Source organism: Oncorhynchus mykiss, chromosome 11 (assembly GCF_013265735.2).
Source record: "Oncorhynchus mykiss isolate Arlee chromosome 11, USDA_OmykA_1.1, whole genome shotgun sequence".
Classification (NCBI taxonomy): Eukaryota; Metazoa; Chordata; class Actinopteri; order Salmoniformes; family Salmonidae; genus Oncorhynchus; species Oncorhynchus mykiss.
In genome coordinates, this window is record NC_048575.1 from 81253576 (window position 1) to 81272848 (window position 19273).

Here is a 19273-nt window from a genome sequence, read left to right on the forward strand (position 1 = left end):
GGGGGGGGGTTTAGTGCATCTAGGGTGGTTGGGGGGGTTTAGTGCATCTAGGGTGGTTGGGGGGGTTTAGTGCATCTAGGGTGGTTGGGGGGGGTTTAGTGCATCTAGGGTGGTTGGGGGGGGTTTAGTGCATCTAGGGTGGTTGGGGGGGTTTAGTGCATCTAGGGTGGTTGGGGGGGTTTAGTGCATCTAGGGTGGTTGGGGGGGTTGTTTCCTGAAAAATTGGGACATAACAGACTGTAAAAACACCATCAGCTTCAAGTGATTTTAATTTTGGATTTCGGTTCCAAAGTGTTCCCACGCATAATAATAAGATAGATATGATCATATACAATTGTAAGGAAGTTTTGAAATTATTATGTTTTAGTCAAATATTATGTCTGTTTGGGCTTCTTTCGGTCAATTTGCAGTCTTCAAATGATTAGGAATTATGTTCCAGCCCCCCGAACATCCACTCCATAAAAGGAGGAGTAGAGGGTTCTATGGGGAGGTATGGGGTGTAGAGGGTTCTATGGGGAGGTATGAGGTGTAGAGGGTTCTATGGGGAGGTAGGAGGTGTAGAGGGATCTATGGGGAGGTATGAGGTGTAGAGGGTTCTATGGGGAGGTAGGAGGTGTAGAGGGTTCTATGGGGAGGTAGGGGGTGTAGAGGGTTCTATGGGGAGGTATGAGGTGTAGAGGGTTCTATGGGGAGGTAGGGGGTGTAGAGGGTTCTATGGGGAGGTATGAGGTGTAGAGGGTTCTATGGGGAGGTATGAGGTGTAGAGGGTTCTATGGGGAGGTATGAGGTGTAGAGGGTTCTATGGGGAGGTAGGGGGTGTAGAGGGTTCTATGGGGAGGTATGAGGTGTAGAGGGTTCTATGGGGAGGTAGGAGGTGTAGGGGGTTCTATGGGGAGGTAGGAGGTGTAGAGGGTTCTATGGGGAGGGGGGGGGTGAGGGGGGGAAGGGAGGAGGAGGGGTGAGGGAAGATGAGGAGTGAGGGAGAAGGGGTGAAAGGGGCCGTGTATGTGGATTAGCGTGGCTCTTTCATGTGGATGTGCGGAGGTAACCTGATCGGGCCGGGCCCAGTGGGGAACCCCCCTCCTGACAGATACTCCGTCGGTTGTCAGCCCAAATGTTTTTCCAAGGCTGCTCCTCAGACCCTTTGATCTGGTCTTCCTTTTGCACCCAGGGTCACACCTATCATGTTAGGCCAGACCTGGGTCCTAGGTAAAGAGGGGAGAGGAGATGCTGGGAGAGGATGAGAGAGCAGAAGAGTGGAGAGGAGAGGCTGGGAGAGGATGAGAGAGGAGAAGAGAGGAGAAGAGAGGAGGAGAGTGGAGAGGAGAGGCTGGGAGAGGATGAGAGAGGAGAAGAGAGGAGAAGAGAGGAGGAGAGTGGAGAGGAGAGGCTGGGAGAGGAGGAGAGAGGAGAGGCTGGGAGAGGATGAGAGAGGAGGAGAGTGGAGAGGAGAGGCTGGGAGAGGAGGAGAGAGGAGAGGCTGGGAGAGGATGAGAGAGGAGGAGAGTGGAGAGGAGAGGCTGGGAGGGGTAGAGGGGAGAGCCTGAGGCTGGGAGGGGAGGGGAGAGGACAGGCTGGGAGAGGAGAGGCTGGGAGAGGAGCTGGGAGAGAAGAAGCTGGGTGAGGAGGTGAGGCAGGGGAGGGAAGGGAGAGGAGAGGCTATGAGAGGAGGGGAGAAGAGAGGAGAGGCAATAAGAGGAGAGGATGGGCTTGGAGAGGAGGAGAGGAGAGGCTAGGGGTGGGGTAGAGGGGTGAGCCTGAGGCTGGGAGAGGAGGAGAGAGGCTGGGAGATGAGAGGCTAGGAGAGGAGGAGAGAGGAGAGGAGAAGCTGGGAGAGGAGGAGAGATGCTGGGAGAGGAGGGGAGAGGAGGGGCTATGATAGGAGAGGATAGGCTGGAAGAGGAGGAGAGAGGCTGGGAGGGGAGAGGAGAGGCTATAAGAGGGGAGTATAGGGGTGTGGTAGGGGGGAGAGCCTGAGGCTGGGAGAGGAGAAGCTGGGAGAAGGGGCTGGGGTAGGAAGGGAAGAGAGTAGACGCTGGGAAAAGAAGGGTGGAGAGAAGGGGCAAGGATAGGGGAGAAGAGAGGCTAGGAGAGGGGAGAGAAGAGGCTAGGAGGAGGAGAGAGGAGGAGAGGGGAGAGGCTGGGAGAGGAGAGGATGGGAGAGGAGAGACTGGGGCAGTGAGGGAGAGGAGAGGCTGGGGCGGGGAGGGGAGAGGCTGGGGCAGGGAGGGAGAGGATAGGCTGGGGCAGGGAGGGGAGAGGAGAGGCTGGGGCAGGGAGGGGAGAGGATAGATTGGGAGAAGAGAGGCTGGGGATGGGAGAGGAGAGGCTGGGGCAGAGAGGGGAGAGGTTGGGGCAGGGGGGGGAGTGACTGGAGCAGGGAGAGGCTGGGGCAGGGAGGGGGAGGACAGACTGGGGCAGGGAGGGGAAAGGAGAGGCTGGGGCAGGGAGGGGAGAGGAGAGGCTGGGTCGGGGGGAGGCTGGGGCAGGGAGGGGAGAGGAGAGGATGGGGCAGGGGGGGGGGAGAGGTTGGGCAGGGAGGGGAGAGGTTGGGGCAGGGAGGGGGAGGAGAGACTGGAGCAGGGAGGGGAGAGGAGAGGCTGGGGCAGGGGGGGGAGAGGCTGGGTTAGGGAGGGCAGAGGAGAGGCTGGGGCAGGGGGGGGGGGGGCTGGGGCAGGGAGGGGAGAGGAGATGCTGTGGCAGGGTCAGGGAGGGGAGAGGCTGAGGCAGTGAGGGAAGAGGATAGATTGGGAGAGGAGAGGCTGGGGATGGGAGAGGAGAGGCTGGGGCAGGGAGGGGAGGGGAGAGGCTGGGGCAGGGAGGGAGAGGAGAGGCTGGGGCAGGGAGAGGAGAGGCTGGGGCAGGGAGGGGAGAGGAGAGGCTGGGGCAGGGAGGGAGTGGAGAGACTGGGGCAGGGAGGGGAGAGGCTGGGGCAGGGAGGGAGAGGAGAGTCTGGGGCAGGGAGGGGAGAGGGTGGGGCAGGGAGGGGATAGGTGATGCTGTGGTAGGGTCAGGGAGGGGAGGGGAGAGGCTGGGGCAGGGAGGGGATAGGTGATGCTGTGGTAGGGTCAGGGAGGGGAGAGGAGAGGCTGGGGCAGGGAGGGAGAGTAGAGGCTGGGGCAGGGAGGGGAGAGGAGAGGCTGGGGCAGGGAGGGAGAGTAGAGGCTGGGGCAGGGAGGGGATAGGTGATGCTGTGGTAGGGTCAGGGAGGGGAGAGGAGAGGCTGTGGCAGGGAGGGGAGAGGAGAGGCTGGAGCAGGGAGGGGAGAGGAGAGGCTGAAGGGTATAGGGATTTGGGATGAGTCTTGGTAGTGCTAGAGGGACAGGTTTCTTCTTTTTCTTAGTCTAGACACTCTCCTGCCCTCGTAAATTAGACGAAACGCTAAAACCTGAACATGAGACACCAGCCAGCTGGCTAGCTGCATGTTTTTCTGTTTGTTTGTCTCGAAAGGCTCTACTTTAACAAACCTAACACAATGGTACATCTAAGGGATCTATTTTAACAAACCTAACACAATGGTAAATCTAAGGGATCTATTTTAACAAACCTAACACAATGGTACATCTAAGGGATCTATTTTAACAAACCTAACACAATAGTACATCTAAGGGATCTATTTTTAACAAACCTAACACAATGGTACATCTAAGGGATCTATTTTAACAAACCTAACATAATAGTACATCTAAGGGATCTATTTTAACAAACCTAACACAATGGTACATCTAAGGTATCTATTTTAACAAGCCTAACACAATGGTACATCTAAGGGATCTATTTAACAAACATAACACAATGGTACATAGTTGCCGCGAATGTGCTGGGTTTTAGTTGCCACGAATGTACTGGGTTTTAGGTGGCGCGAATGTACTGGGTTTTAAACACGTTGTGGGTGTGTCGAGGCTTGGACCCTCACTGGCCAATCAGAACGTGCTCCATGGCGAAGTATGCGGTTGCTTCAAGTTGTGTATTTACGGTCTTTTATATATGGCCTTGGATATCAACTCCCAACTTCCAGTGTTAGTCCGTTATAGTTTGTTATTTTGTTTCTGTAAGCCATTTAACAAAATGTAGACCTATCTGTGCTAAATACGTTTAGTTGAACCCATTTGCAGTCCACCTGTTTTGAGCCCCACAGTTTTTACTACAAATATAAATACAAATAAAACATACACTACTGTTCAAAAGTTTGGGATCACTTAGAAATGTCCTTGTTCTTGAAAGAAAAGCACATTAAAATAACATCAAATTGATCAGAAATACAGTGTAAATGACTATTGTAGCTGGAAAGTGCAGTTTTTTTAAATAGGCGTCCAGAAGCCAAATAAATCAGCACCCGCCTTAACGTCAGCTGGAAATAGTGCCCAAAGTATGTAGATTAGGGCTGTTGTGTTGCTGCTGTCTTGGTGTGCACAGTTATATTTCAAGGTCTGGCTACACAGAGGACTAAAGCCTCTTGTGAATGTTTTGGGATGGTTGACATCAGTTTGGGTCACTATAGTTTACCCTGCATGAGCTCGCTCCTTCTCCCAGGGTAGGGCACAGTCAGACACTATTAATGCCACAGTAACAGTCAGACACTATTAATTTTTATTTTTTACCTTTATTTAACTAGGCAAGTCAGTTAAGAACAAATTCTCATTTTCAATGACAGCCTAGGAACAGTGGGTTATCTGCCTGTTCAGGGGCAGAATGACAGATTTGTACCTTGTCAGCTCAGGGATATGAACTTGCAACCTTTCGGTTACTAGTCCAACGCTCTAACCACTAGGCTACCCGGCCGCCCCAGGAGAGGGGGTGACCTCGACAATTTATTGTTATTATTTATTTATTATTTATTGTTCAAACGAGAGGCTGCCTGGATCTCTAATTTAAAGACCCTTTATCCCTTCTGTCTCAACGTAGACTTTGATCTGAAACCATTCTAGTGATTAGTGGGATTTTGCCATTTATTGTGAATGTTTTTGTAGGTCTATGGTGCCAAATTGTATCTGTGATCATATACTATCCATTCATGTTTTGGTACATTCTTGTATCTGAGAATGAACCAATGATATCAGGCCACACCCGGCCATGATTACAGACACCTGTGTGTGTCTTTTGACACGATATAAACTAGTAACCCCACAGTGTTTGTCATTATACCCTGATGAAGACAGCTTGTCCCTCCAAACGGTGGTAATATTCAATTATTGCATCTGAGCTCCCAGTGTGTGCTGCTGTCCTTGTCTTTTTCAAGTGACCTGTGATGTCACTTGGTGCGTATCCATGATCACATGGATGGTGTGACCTGTGATGTCACTTGGTGCGTATCCATGATCACATGGATGGTGTGACCTGTGATGTCACATGGTGGGTATCGATGATCACATGGATGGTGTGACCTGTGATGTCACTTGGTGCGTATCCATGATCACATGGATGGTGTGACCTGTGATGTCACTTGGTGCGTATCCATGATGACATGAATGGTGTGACCTGTGATGTCACTTGGTGGGTATCGATGATGACATGAATGGTGTGACCTGTGATGTCACTTGGTGGGTATCGATGATGACATGAATGGTGTGACCTGTGATGTCACTTGGTGGGTATCCATGATCACATGGATGGTGTGACCTGTGATGTCACTTGGTGCGTATCCATGATCACATGGATGGTGTGACCTGTGATGTCACTTGGTGGGTATCCATGATCACATGGATGGTGTGACCTGTGATGTCACTTGGTGCGTATCGATGATGACATGAATGGTGTGAACTGTGATGTCACTTGGTGCGTATCGATGATGACATGAATGGTGTGACCTGTGATGTCACTTGGTGCATTATAGGACTGAATCATTTAAATACGTTTGGAGGAGCGCGTTTGTGGTAACCGGATGAGAGGCGCTCTTTGGAGATGGATATTGGATACTTGAACAAGCTAAATACTTGAACAATGCATATATGTGCATATTTTAGAATGTGCAGTGTATTTTCAATTCAAGACACTCTGACGAATATACCTTTTAAACATTTCATGGATAGGCTACATTACAAGGCCAGGATAAAGAAGACACAACGCATTGGTAATATTCAATGATTGCATCTGAGCTCCTAGTGTGTGCTGCTGTCCTTGTCTTTTTCAAGTGACCTGTGATGTCACTTGGTGCGTATCCATGATGACATGACTGGTGTGACCTGTGATGTCACATGGTGGGTATCGATGATCACATGGATGGTGTGACCTGTGATGTCACTTGGTGCGTATCCATGATCACATGGATGGTGTGACCTGTGATGTCACTTGGTGCGTATCGATGATGACATGAATGGTGTGAACTGTGATGTCACATGGTGGGTATCGATGATCACATGGATTGTGTGATGTGTGGTGTCATGTGACTGGTATTGATGATGACAAAGTATCTGGTTGGCCCAGAGGTCAGAGGTCATGACAGAGGACGTTCGTCGTGGTGGACAGATAGTACTCCCTCCCTCCCTCCCTCCCTCCCTCCCTCCCTCCCTCCCTCCCTCCCTGTCTGCCTGCCTGTCTGCCTGCCTGTCTGTCTGCCTGTCTGTCTGTCTGCCTGCCTGTCTGTCTGTCTGCCTGCCTGCCTCCCTGTCTGTCTGTATGCCTCCCTGTCTGTCTGTATGCCTGCCTGCCTGCCTCCTATTGGAGAAATACTAAAATAACTCATTTTCAATAATCTGTCGATAGGTAGGACTGGGGTCTGATGTAGAGTTCAGAGGTTTCATTACCTGTAGGTAGTTAGGACTGGGGTCTGATGTAGAGTTCAGAGGTTCCATTACCTGTAGGTAGTTAGGACTGGGGTCTGATGGAGAGTTCAGAGGTTCTGCTCTTCTCTATAACCTGTAGGGAACATCATGTGATCTATACTTGGCATGTAGGTTTCTCACTTATGGGTGGCGCAGATTGGGCAATGGGAAGGGGAATGGGCAGGGTATACACAAATTAAATACTGTACTACTTACTATAGTATAAAAAGTTGTGTTTTTGCAAACTGTAGTGTTTTTGTGGACATTACTGTAGTATTTACTATAGTATTCTACAGTATACTACAATATTCTATAGTAAGTGCTACACACGATCGAGGGATACTACAGTTTATTATAGAATTCTATAGTAAGTACTGTATTATTCTATGGTAAACTGTAGTACTTCTTCATGTGGGTTCTCTTATTTTCTGTCAATCACCGTCTTAGTCAGACAGATTTCTCATCTGAGAGTATAGCCCAGCCAGATGACAGTGTCACAGTGGACTGGTATTTATCCTCCCGGTATTCTGAGAAATCACCTAATTTACATAGGACACGCGAGCGTACACACACACACACACACACACACACACCTCCTCTGCCTCCACAACAACAGTGAGGTAATGTCTCGCTCGGCTTTTCAGGGGAAACCCAATCTCAAATGGCACCCTATTCCTAGTATAGTGCAGTACTTTTGACCAGGGTCCATTAAAAGAAAAGGAAGTCTATCAATTAAACCACAATAATTGGTTGACTTTCATTGAGTTTTAAAGGCTTTATAGACATCTCCTCTTACCCAGCCTGTATACATCACAGTCTCAATGAGTCAGAGAGCCAGAGAGCCTACTGTCTGACTGGCCTCCCTGCTAGACGATCCAACACACAGCAAAATCAATGGTTGACATTTAACCCTCCTGTTGTGTTCGTTTCATGTTAATTAATTCTGCCCCCCCCCCCCCCCCCCCCCATTATACCACCCCCATTATAGCTGATTATAAATAAATCCATTTAAATCCATTTATTATCACCCAATGTTGTTGTTAGATCTTTTTATCAACTTAAGTTCTTGTGAATATTACACGTTTGGAACATCTATTTATGGCCTGTAGGCCTCATTGACCTGAGCTCATACAACTGGTTTAGAGTATAAGAAAATCATAATGTATGGATTATTTTGACTATAACAAATACACAAATATCACAATATGTTTCATCTATCACAGACTACTTTTGTGTCGAAGTTTAACGAGGACATTTGTTTTGAAACCATTACAAAATGTTTAAATAGTGTCATAAAATAACATTTGTTGTGTTCACCGGTCAAAACAGACCGGTATGATTTAATTAGTAAAGAAAGGGCATAGGCCCAAAACTACACATGAAACCTTTACCATATTACAAAATTAATTGAACCTTTAGTTAACTAGGCAAGTCAGGTAAGAACAAATTCTTATTTTCAATGACGACCTAGGAACAGTGGGTTAACTTCCGGTTACTAGTCCAACACTCTAACCACTAGGCTACAATAACAATAACAATAACAGTATTATTAACAATAACAAAAAACATTAAAATGTTTACAATCTGTCAATCAAACGGTTCCATTTGGTGTTGTTCTCGTGCACATGTTGGACAATACGTGGTGGTTGTTGCATGTGCCTTGCAAATATATGCACTGCATTTATGGCACATAATGCTCGTTTTGACATCTCTTGATGCACACAGATCACCCCTCTTCCTTTTGTCTCTTCTGTCTCTGGCGGCCGGAGATCTTGCTTCTGGCCCTTGTATATCTCTCACCAAGCCAGCGGAGGATGGTGTTGGAGGAAGGTGTTGGGGCCTTTGAATGAGGGGTGCCACCATGTCTTTCCCCCCCCCCCAACTCTTCTCGGACTAGTCTCGTCTTGAAATATTTCCCCTGCTTCCAGCCTGGATTCACTTCCATCCACATCACGAACGCGTTGTAGGCCCGACACATCTAGGATGTCGAAGAACACCACCATGGGCCAACGTGCCGTCATCCTCTTACAATGTGCCAGTAACCTGCAAAAGTGCAACGATCAGTAAATAAAAGAATGAGTACATACAAGTGATACTTCATGTCTTGCATAGTAACGTGTGAAAAATTGCATCAAAGCGTTGTTTTAATTGATCACAATCTAAAACATATTTACATATTCAAATGAATAGAATTGTCTCCACATTGTTCACAAATTCAAAGAGCATTTCACCAAACAACAACATGTCTTATTTTTATGGTGCAGATAAAACAATCAAAAAAGTACATGAGACTTGAAAGATGAAAAGTAACATACCTCAATGTATCAACTTGTTCCTGGTGTAATCCAGGACAGCGTTAGGCTTCTTGTTCTTCCTGGTACTCCTCCTTTGTTCCTGGTGTAATCCAGGACAGCGTTAGGCTTCTTGTTCTTCCTGGTACTCCTCCTTTGTTCCTGGTGTAATCCAGGACAGCGTTGGGCTTCTTGTTCTTCCTGGTACTCCTCCTTTGTTCCTGGTGTAATCCAGGACAGCGTTGGGCTTCTTGTTCTTCCTGGTACTCCTCCTTTGTTCCTGGTGTAATCCAGGACAGCGTTAGGCTTCTTGTTCTTCCTGGTACTCCTCCTTTGTTCCTGGTGTAATCCAGGACAGCGTTAGGCTTCTTGTTCTTCCTGGTACTCCTCCTTTGTTCCTGGTGTAATCCAGGACAGCGTTGGGCTTCTTGTTCTTCCTGGTACTCCTCCTTTGTTCCTGGTGTAATCCAGGACAGTGTTGGGCTTCTTGTTCTTCCTGGTACTCCTCCTTTGTTCCTGGTGTAATCCAGGACAGCGTTAGGCTTCTTGTTCTTCCTGGTACTCCTCCTTTGTTCCTGGTGTAATCCAGGACAGCGTTGGGCTTCTTGTTCTTCCTGGTACTCCTCCTTTGTTCCTGGTGTAATCCAGGACAGCGTTGGGCTTCTTGTTCTTCCTGGTACTCCTCCTTTGTTCCTGGTGTAATCCAGGACAGCGTTAGGCTTCTTGTTCTTCCTGGTACTCCTCCTTTGTTCCTGGTGTAATCCAGGACAGCGTTGGGCTTCTTGTTCTTCCTGGTACTCCTCCTTTGTTCCTGGTGTAATCCAGGACAGCGTTAGGCTTCTTGTTCTTCCTGGTACTCCTCCTTTGTTCCTGGTGTAATCCAGGACAGCGTTAGGCTTCTTGTTCTTCCTGGTACTCCTCCTTTGTTCCTGGTGTAATCCAGGACAGCGTTAGGCTTCTTGTTCTTCCTGGTACTCCTCCTTTGTTCCTGGTGTAATCCAGGACAGCGTTGGGCTTCTTGTTCTTCCTGGTACTCCTCCTTTGTTCCTGGTGTAATCCAGGACAGCGTTGGGCTTCTTGTTCTTCCTGGTACTCCTCCTTTGTTCCTGGTGTAATCCAGGACAGTGTTGGGCTTCTTGTTCTTCCTGGTACTCCTCCTTTGTTCCTGGTGTAATCCAGGACAGCGTTGGGCTTCTTGTTCTTCCTGGTACTCCTCCTTTGTTCCTGGTGTAATCCAGGACAGCGTTAGGCTTCTTGTTCTTCCTGGTACTCCTCCTTTGTTCCTGGTGTAATCCAGGACAGCGTTAGGCTTCTTGTTCTTCCTGGTACTCCTCCTTTGTTCCTGGTGTAATCCAGGACAGTGTTGGGCTTCTTGTTCTTCCTGGTACTCCTCCTTTGTTCCTGGTGTAATCCAGGACAGCGCTGGGCTTCTTGTTCTTCCTGGTACTCCTCCTTTGTTCCTGGTGTAATCCAGGACAGTGTTGGGCTTCTTGTTCTTCCTGGTACTCCTCCTTTGTTCCTGGTGTAATCCAGGACAGCGTTGGGCTTCTTGTTCTTCCTGGTACTCCTCCTTTGTTCCTGGTGTAATCCAGGACAGCGTTAGGCTTCTTGTTCTTCCTGGTACTCCTCCTTTGTTCCTGGTGTAATCCAGGACAGCGTTGGGCTTCTTGTTCTTCCTGGTACTCCTCCTTTGTTCCTGGTGTAATCCAGGACAGCGTTGGGCTTCTTGTTCTTCCTGGTACTCCTCCTTTGTTCCTGGTGTAATCCAGGACAGCACTGGGTTTCTTCTCCTCCCTGGTAGTCACAGCGGCATCCCTGTACAGAGTTGTCATCAGGAGCACATTCTTCTTTTTCTTCGTAGCAGTAGGACACAAGAGTGTGTATCGGTGAATGCAAATTTAGAGGAAAAAAGGTCCCTCTCCTTGGTAGTGAGTAAGGCAGGAGGCAACTTGTTCCTTCTGACCGTCCCCACCATGGTCATTTTATGGGGGGAGCAGCTCCTGACCAACAGCATATGAGGTGAATAAATTGTCACGTGTTATGTTGTGTCCCTGGAGACCTACAGTCATTTCCAGGACCACCCACTTCCCCTGGTTCCTTTCAGGAACACCTTCAGCAGGTTTCCCTGGTTCCTTTCAGGAACACCTTCAGCAGGTTTCCCTGGTTCCTTTCAGGAACACCATCAGCAGGTTTCCCTGGTTCCTTTCGGGAACACCTTCAGCAGGTTTCCCTGGTTCCTTTCAGGAACACCGTCAGCAGGTTTCCCTGGTTCCTTTCAGGAACACCGTCAGCAGGTTTCTCTGGTTCCTTTCAAGAACACAGTCAGCAGGTTTCCCTGGTTCCTTTCAGGAACACCGTCAGCAGGTTTCTCTGGTTCCTTTCAAGAACACAGTCAGCAGGTTTCTCTGGTTCCTTTCAGGAACACCGTCAGCAGGTTTCCCTGGTTCCTTTCAGGAACACCGTCAGCAGGTTTCCCTGGTTCCTTTCAGGAACACCGTCAGCAGGTTTCTCTGGTTCCTTTCAAGAACACAGTCAGCAGGTTTCCCTGGTTCCTTTCAGGAACACCGTCAGCAGGTCTCCCTGGTTCCTTTCAGGAACACCGTCGGCAGGTTTCCCTGGTTCCTTTCAGGAACACCGTCAGCAGGTTTCCCTGGTTCCTTTCAGGAACACCGTCAGCAGGTTTCCCTGGTTCCTTTCAGAAACACCGTCAGCAGGTTTCCCTGGTTCCTTTCAGGAACACCGTCAGCAGGTTTCCCTGGTGTAAACCTACATGTTCCAGGCATCACATGCCGCCCATTACTTAAGTCCATATTTAGACGGTTTTCTTGGCATGTACTGTCTGAATGGGCAGCGTCCCCTAAAAGCAACCAGACGCTCATCCACTGTGATGTCTGGACTTGGGTTGTAGATGAGTGGCAGGCGCTCTACCCACTTGTGCCAAACCTCTCTGATCGTTGCCAGCGTGTCTTGTTGACGGCGGCCTGGTCTTGTTTCACGGTTGTCGAAGCGAATCACCCGTGACAACACGTGAAATGTCTGGAGTGATCTATGTCACTAGGTTTATAACACTCTATCGCACTCTGCTCTATGTCACTAGGTTTATAACACTCTGTCTCATTCTGCTCCATGTCACTAGGTTTATAACACTCTGCTCCATGTCACTAGGTTTATAACACTCTGCCTCACTCTGCTCCATGTCACTAGGTTTATAACACTCTGCCTCACTCTGCTCCATGTCACTAGGTTTATAACACTCTGCCTCACTCTGTTCCATGTCACTAGGTTTATAACACTCTGTCTCAGTCTGCTCTATGTCACTAGGTTTATAACACTCTGCCTCACTCTGCTCCATGTCACTAGGTTTATAACACTCTATCGCACTCTGCTCTATGTCACTAGGTTTATAACACTCTGCTCCATGTCACTAGGTTTATAACACTCTGCTCCATGTCACTAGGTTTATAACACTCTGCCTCACTCTGTTCCATGTCACTAGGTTTATAACACTCTGCTCCATGTCACTAGGTTTATAACACTCTGCTCCATGTCACTAGGTTTATAACACTCTGCCTCACTCTGTTCCATGTCACTAGGTTTATAACACTCTGCTCCATGTCACTAGGTTTATAACACTCTGCCTCACTCTGTTCTATGTCACTAGGTTTATAACACTCTGCCTCACTCTGCTCTATGTCACTAGGTTTATAACACTCTGCCTCACTCTGCTCCATGTCACTAGGTTTAGTCTCAGGGTAGCAGCAGACTCTGAAGAGGGGTCACAGGGAAGCCGGGGGGGGGGGGGGGGGGGGGGGGGGTCGGATTGCCACACACACACACACACACACACACACACACCAAAGAGTCGTGTTGCTAGGTCTACATCGGCCGGCTGTTGCCTTGTCTGATTCCGTTGGTCGGACAGATTCTCCATGTCTCCTTCAAACAGATTCTCCTTGTCTCCTTCAAACAGATTCTCCTTGTCTCTTTCAAACAGATTCTCCATGTCTCCTTCAAACAGATTCTCCTTGTCTCCTTCAAACAGATTCTCCATGTCTCCTTCAAACAGATTCTCCTTGTCTCCTTCAAACAGATTCTCCATGTCTCCTTCAAACAGATTCTCCATGTCTCCTTCAAACAGATTCTCCATGTCTCCTTCAAACAGGCAGCGTGTTTTGGCAGAGTGACCCTGGTTCACCGGCTACTAGATCAGAGGGCTCTAGGGAAGGGACGGGAACCGGGGGGGGGGGGGGGGGGTAGGGGGAGAGAGAGGTGTTTGTTGCAGATAGACCCTGGTTCATTGATGTCTGTTTGTCTGTCTGGCTGCTTTGCTATCTGTCTGGCTGGCTGGGGCTCCTAGACCAGAGGACTCTGTTTTGTCTGAGGAAGGAACCATGTTCTGCTACTGATCCCCATGCTTAAAGCGGCTGGGTTTCATTAGGCCGTTTACCACATCAAATGTCTTTCTGGTTATCAAACGTTCAGATACAAACATATTGGATAGAACAGATAATGCCCAGCTTGTAGAATCAGGTGTCTCCAGGGCTGTTTGATTGGGTTCAAGTCCGGGCTCTGACTGAGCCACTCAAGGACATTCAGTGACTTGTTCTGAAGCTGTGTGCTTAGGGTTGTTGTCCTGTTGGAAGGTGAACCTTTTCCCCAGTCTGAGGTCCTGAGCGCTCTGGAGCAGGTCTTTCATCAAGGATCTTTCTGTACATTGCTCCGTTAATATCTCCCAGTCCCTGATGGTCACTCTGAGTTCCAGAGTTCCGCTGAAAAACATCCCCGCAACATGACGGGCTCCCGACTGTTGCAGCAGTCTGAGGCACTGCAGCGGTCTGAGGCACTGCAGTGATCTGAGGCACTGCAGCGGTCTGAGGCACTGCAGCGGTCTGAGGCACTGCAGTGATCTGAGGCACTGCAGTGGTCTGAGGCACTGCAGCGGTCTGAGGCACTGCAGCGGTCTGAGGCACTGCAGCGGTCTGAGGCACTGTGGTGGTCTGAGGCACTGCAGCGGTCTGAGGCACTGTGGTGGTCTGAGGCACTGTGGTGGTCTGAGGCACTGCGGTGGTCTGAGGCACTGCGGTGGTCTGAGGCACTGCGGTGGTCTGAGGCACTGCGGCGGTCTGAGGCACTGCAGCGGTCTGAGGCACTGTGGTGGTCTGAGGCACTGTGGTGGTCTGAGGCACTGTGGTGGTCTGAGGCACTGCAGCGGTCTGAGGCACTGCAGCGGTCTGAGGCACTGTGGTGGTCTGAGGCACTGTGGTGGTCTGAGGCACTGCAGCGGTCTGAGGCACTGTGGTGGTCTGAGGCACTGTGGTGGTCTGAGGCACTGTGGTGGTCTGAGGCACTGCAGCGGTCTGAGGCACTGTGGTGGTCTGAGGCACTGTGGTGGTCTGAGGCACTGCAGCGGTCTGAGGCACTGTGGTGGTCTGAGGTACTGCGGTGGTCTGAGGCACTGCAGTGGTCTGAGGCACTGCAGCGGTCTGAGGCACTGTGGTGGTCTGAGGCACTGCAGCGGTCTGAGGCACTGCGGTGGTCTGAGGTGGTCTGAGGCACTGCAGCGGTCTGAGGCACTGTGGTGGTCTGAGGCACTGTGGTGGTCTAAGGCACTGTGGTGGTCTGAGGCACTGCGGCGGTGTGAGGCACTGTGGTGGTCTGAGGCACTGTGGTGGTCTGAGGCACTGTGGTGGTCTGAGGCACTGCAGCGGTCTGAGGCACTGTGGTGGTCTGAGGCACTGTGGTGGTCTGAGGCACTGCAGCGGTCTGAGGCACTGTGGTGGTCTGAGGCACTGCAGTGGTCTGAGGCACTGCAGCGGTCTAAGGCACTGTGGTGGTCTGAGGCACTGTGGTGGTCTGAGGCACTGCAGTGGTCTGAGGCACTGCAGCGGTCTGAGGCACTGCAGCGGTCTGAGGCACTGTGGTGGTCTGAGGCACTGCAGTGGTCTGAGGCACTGCAGTGGTCTGAGGCACTGCAGCGGTCTGAGGCACTGCGGTGGTCTGAGGTGGTCTGAGGCACTGCAGCGGTCTGAGGCACTGTGGTGGTCTGAGGCACTGTGGTGGTCTAAGGCACTGTGGTGGTCTGAGGCACTGCGGCGGTGTGAGGCACTGCGGTGGTCTGAGGCACTGTGGTGGTCTGAGGCACTGTGGTGGTCTGAGGCACTGTGGTGTTCTAAGGCACTGTGGTGGTCTGAGGCACTGTGGTGGTCTGAGGCACTGCAGCGGTCTGAGGCACTGTGGTGGTCTGAGGCACTGCGGTGGTCTGAGGTGGTCTGAGGCACTACAGCGGTCTGAGGCACTGCGGTGGTCTGAGGCACTGCGGTGGTCTGAGGCACTGCGGTGGTCTGAGGTGGTCTGAGGCACTGCAGCGGTCTGAGGCACTGCGGTGGTCTGAGGCACTGTGGTGGTCTAAGGCACTGTGGTGGTCTGAGGCACTGTGGTGGTCTGAGGTGGTCTGAGGCACTGCAGCGGTCTGAGGCACTGCGGTGGTCTGAGGCACTGCGGTGGTCTGAGGCACTGTGGTGGTCTAAGGCACTGTGGTGGTCTAAGGCACTGTGGTGGTCTAAGGCACTTTGGTGGTCTGAGGCACTGTGGCGGTCTAAGGCACTGTGGTGGTCTAAGGCACTGTGGTGGTCTAAGGCAATTTGGTGGTCTGAGGCACTGTGGTGGTCTAAGGCACTGTGGTGGTCTAAGGCACTGCATCTCAGTGCAAGAGGCATCACACCAGTGATACAGTCCGGTTTGAATCCAGACTGTATCACATCTGGCTGTGATTGGGAGTCCCATAGGGCGGCACAAAATTGTCCCAGCGTCGGCTGGGTTCGGCCGGGTTCGGCCGGGTTCGGCCAGGGTAGGCCGTCATCGTAAGTAAAAATGTGTTCTTAACTGACTTGCCTAGTTGAATAAAATAAAAAATATAATGATTCTACCACCACCATGCTTCACCGTAGGGATGGTGCCCGGCTTCCTCCAGATGTGATGCTCGGCATTCAGGCTGAAGAGTTCAATCTTGGTTTCATCAGGCCAGAGAACCTTGTTTCTCGTCCTTTCGGTGCCTTTTGAAAAATTAATGCGTCATGTGTCTTTTACTGAGGTGTGACTTCCGTCTGGCTACTCTACTATAGAGACCTGATTGGTGGAGTGCTGCAGAGATACCTATCCTTCTGGTGGTGGGGGGAGCTATAGGATGCTGGTGGGAGGATCTATAGGATGCTGGTGGGAGGAGCTATAGGAGGCTGGTGGGAGGAACTATAGGAGGCTGGAGGGAGGAGCTATATGATGCTGGTGGGAGGAGCCATAGGAGGCTGGTGGGAGGGGCTATACGATGCTGGTGGGAGGGGCTATACGATGCTGGTGGGAGGAGCTATATGATGCTGGTGGGAGGAGCTATAGGAGGCTGGTGGGAGGGGCTATACCATGCTGGTGGGAGGAGCTATAGGATGCTGGTGGGAGGAGCCCGTCCTCCTATAGCTCCTCCCACCAGCATCCTATAGCTCCTCCCACCAGCCTCTACTCACACACACACACACACACACACACACACACACACACACACACACACACACACACACACACACACACACACACACACAGATCTCACTTGACAAGGAGATAGGAGTTTTGTTAAACCGTTCCCCCTACCACCAGCTATTAATATTACCATTGTCTAATAGAAGACGCTGTGATGATTATTAAAATGTTCTGTGTTCTGTGTTCTTGTTTCTCTGTAGTGTTTCCGGGCACTGTGCTGTAAAGGACCTCCCCCGTCCAGACCAGAGTATGATGTGGTGTGTATCGGACTGACCGGGGCCGGCAAGAGCAGCCTACTGGCGTGGCTGTGTAACGAGGGGAGCCACGGCATCGGTCCTACCACAGGTACCGATACACACACACACACACACACACACACACACACACACACACACACACACACACACACACACACACACACACACACACACACACACACACACACACACACACAAACACACACAGAATGCCTTGTCTATCTATCTATTGGTTTATCTGTTGGCAAAACTATTATATTGTCCTCCATGACCAGAAAGAAAGAACGAGGGGCGAGAGAAATCCCAGAAAGCTTTCTCTTTTTCAGAAGAAGATAAGGCTTAGGGCTAGTATATCACCCCTGCCAAAACGAGTATATCACCCCTGCCAAAACGAGTATATCACCCCTGCCAAAACGAGTATATCACCCCTGCCAAAACTAGTATATCACCCCTGTCAAAACTAGTTTATCACCCTTGCCAAAACGATTATATCACCCCTCCCAAAACGAGTATATCACCCCTGCCAAAATGAGTATATATCACCCCTGCCGCCAAAACGACTATATCACCCCTGCCAAAACTAGTATATCACCCCTGCCAAAACTAGTATATCACCCTTGCCAAATGAGTATATCACCCCTGCCAAAACGAGTATATCACCCCTGCCAAACGAGTATATCACCCTTGCCAAACGAGTATATAACCCCTGCCAAAACGAGTATATCACCCCTGCCAAAACGAGTTAATCACCCTTGCCAAAATGAGTATATCACCCTTGCCAAAATGAGTATATCACCCCTGCCAAAATGAGTATATCACCCTTGCCAAAATGAGTATATCACCCTTGCCAAAATGAGTATATCACCCTTGCCAAAATGAGTATATCACCCTTGCCAAAACGAGTATATCAGCCTTGCCAAAACGAGTATATCACCCCTGCCAAAACGAGTATTTCACCCCTGCCAAAACGACTATATCACCCCTGCCAAAATGAGTATATCACCCCAGCCAAAACTAGTATATCACCCCTGCCAAAACGAGTATATCACCCTTGCCAAAATGAGTATATCACTCTGCCAAAAAACATCACCCTGCTCCACTCTCCACTACTTTCTCCCCTCTCCAATCTACACTACCCTCTCCCCTCTCCTTCTCCTCTCCTCCTCCTCTCCCCTCTCACCTCTCCCCTCCCCTCTCTCCTCTCCCCTATCTCTTCTCCTCTACCCTATCCCCTCTCCACTCTCCAATCTCCACTCTCCCTTCTCCATCCCTCTCCCTTCTCGCCTCTCTCTTCTCCCCAATCCCCTCCTCCCTCTCTCCCCTTTCCACTCTCCTCTCCCCTTTCCCCTCTCCTCTACCCTCTTCCCTCGCCCTTTTCTCCTCCCTCTCCCCTCCTCTCTCCTCTAGCCTCTCCTCTCTCCTCTACACTATCCCCTCTCATCTACCAACTCCACTCCCCTCTCCTCTCTCTACCCTATCTCCTCTCCTCCCCCTATCCCCTCTCCCCTTTCCCTCTCCTCTCTCCTCTCCCATATCCTCTCTCCTCTCTTCTCTTCTCTCTCCTCTACCCTACCCTATCCCCTCTCCTCTACCCTCGCTCCTCTCTCCTCTCCATCCCTCTCCCCTATCCTATCCCCTCTCCTCTCTTCCCTTTCCATCCCTCTCCTCTCTCCCCTTTCCATCCCTCTCCCTCTCCCCCTCTCTCCTCTCTCCCCTCTCCCCTTCCCCTCTCCTCTCCTCTCTCCCCTCTCCTCTCTCCTCCCCTCTCCCCTCTCTCCTCTCTCCTCTCCTCTCTCCTCTCTCCACTCTCCCCTCTCCCCTCTCCTCTCTCCTCTCCCCTCTCTCCTCTCTCCTCTCCTCTCTCCTCTCTCCTCTCCTCTCTCCTCTCTCCTCTCTCCCCTCTCCCCTCTCCTCTCCCCCCTCTCCTCTCCACTCTCCCCTCTCCTCTCTCCTCTCTCCTCTCCCCTCTCCTCTCTCCTCTCTCCTCTCTCCCCTCTCCCCTCTCCCCTCTTCTCTCCCCTCTCCCCTCTCCTCTCCCCTCTCCCCTCTCCCCTCTCCCCTCTCCCCTCTCCCCTATCCCCTCTCCTCTGTCCTCTCTCCCCTCACCTCTCTCCACTCTCCATTCCTCTTCCCGTACCCCTAAACCTCAGGTATTGGGCCATGGTTCTTCTCCTTCTTCTCCGCAGACACAGTCCAGAGTTGCCTTTGCTGACTGCCACTTCAACCTCAAACCCAGGGCTAAATATAAAGACATTACTCTGAGTGCAGGGAGGGAGGAAAACCCCGTCCTCTGGCTGTCTGCTGGGGCTTTAATAGATAAAATACAGCCGTTATTTACCTATGTGGGGAGTTATTCTGGCAACCCTTCTGAAGGTAGGGTTAAGATGAAGCTGTCAGCATGCTTACTGTCTACCGATGGCTACAGACAGACAGGCAG

At 50.7% G+C, this 19273-nt stretch overlaps 1 protein-coding gene across 2 annotated transcripts in view; it reads left to right on the plus strand.

The window, feature by feature from the left end:
- arl15a (ADP-ribosylation factor-like 15a) overlaps window positions 1–19273 on the plus strand; it is a 115336-nt gene that overhangs the window by 59170 nt on the left and 36893 nt on the right. For both annotated transcript variants that reach the window (XM_036936519.1, XM_036936520.1), the window contains exon 2: window positions 16780–16924. In XM_036936519.1, the coding sequence (XP_036792414.1) occupies window positions 16780–16924 (145 nt within the window). The remainder of the gene's footprint in view (window positions 1–16779; window positions 16925–19273) is intronic.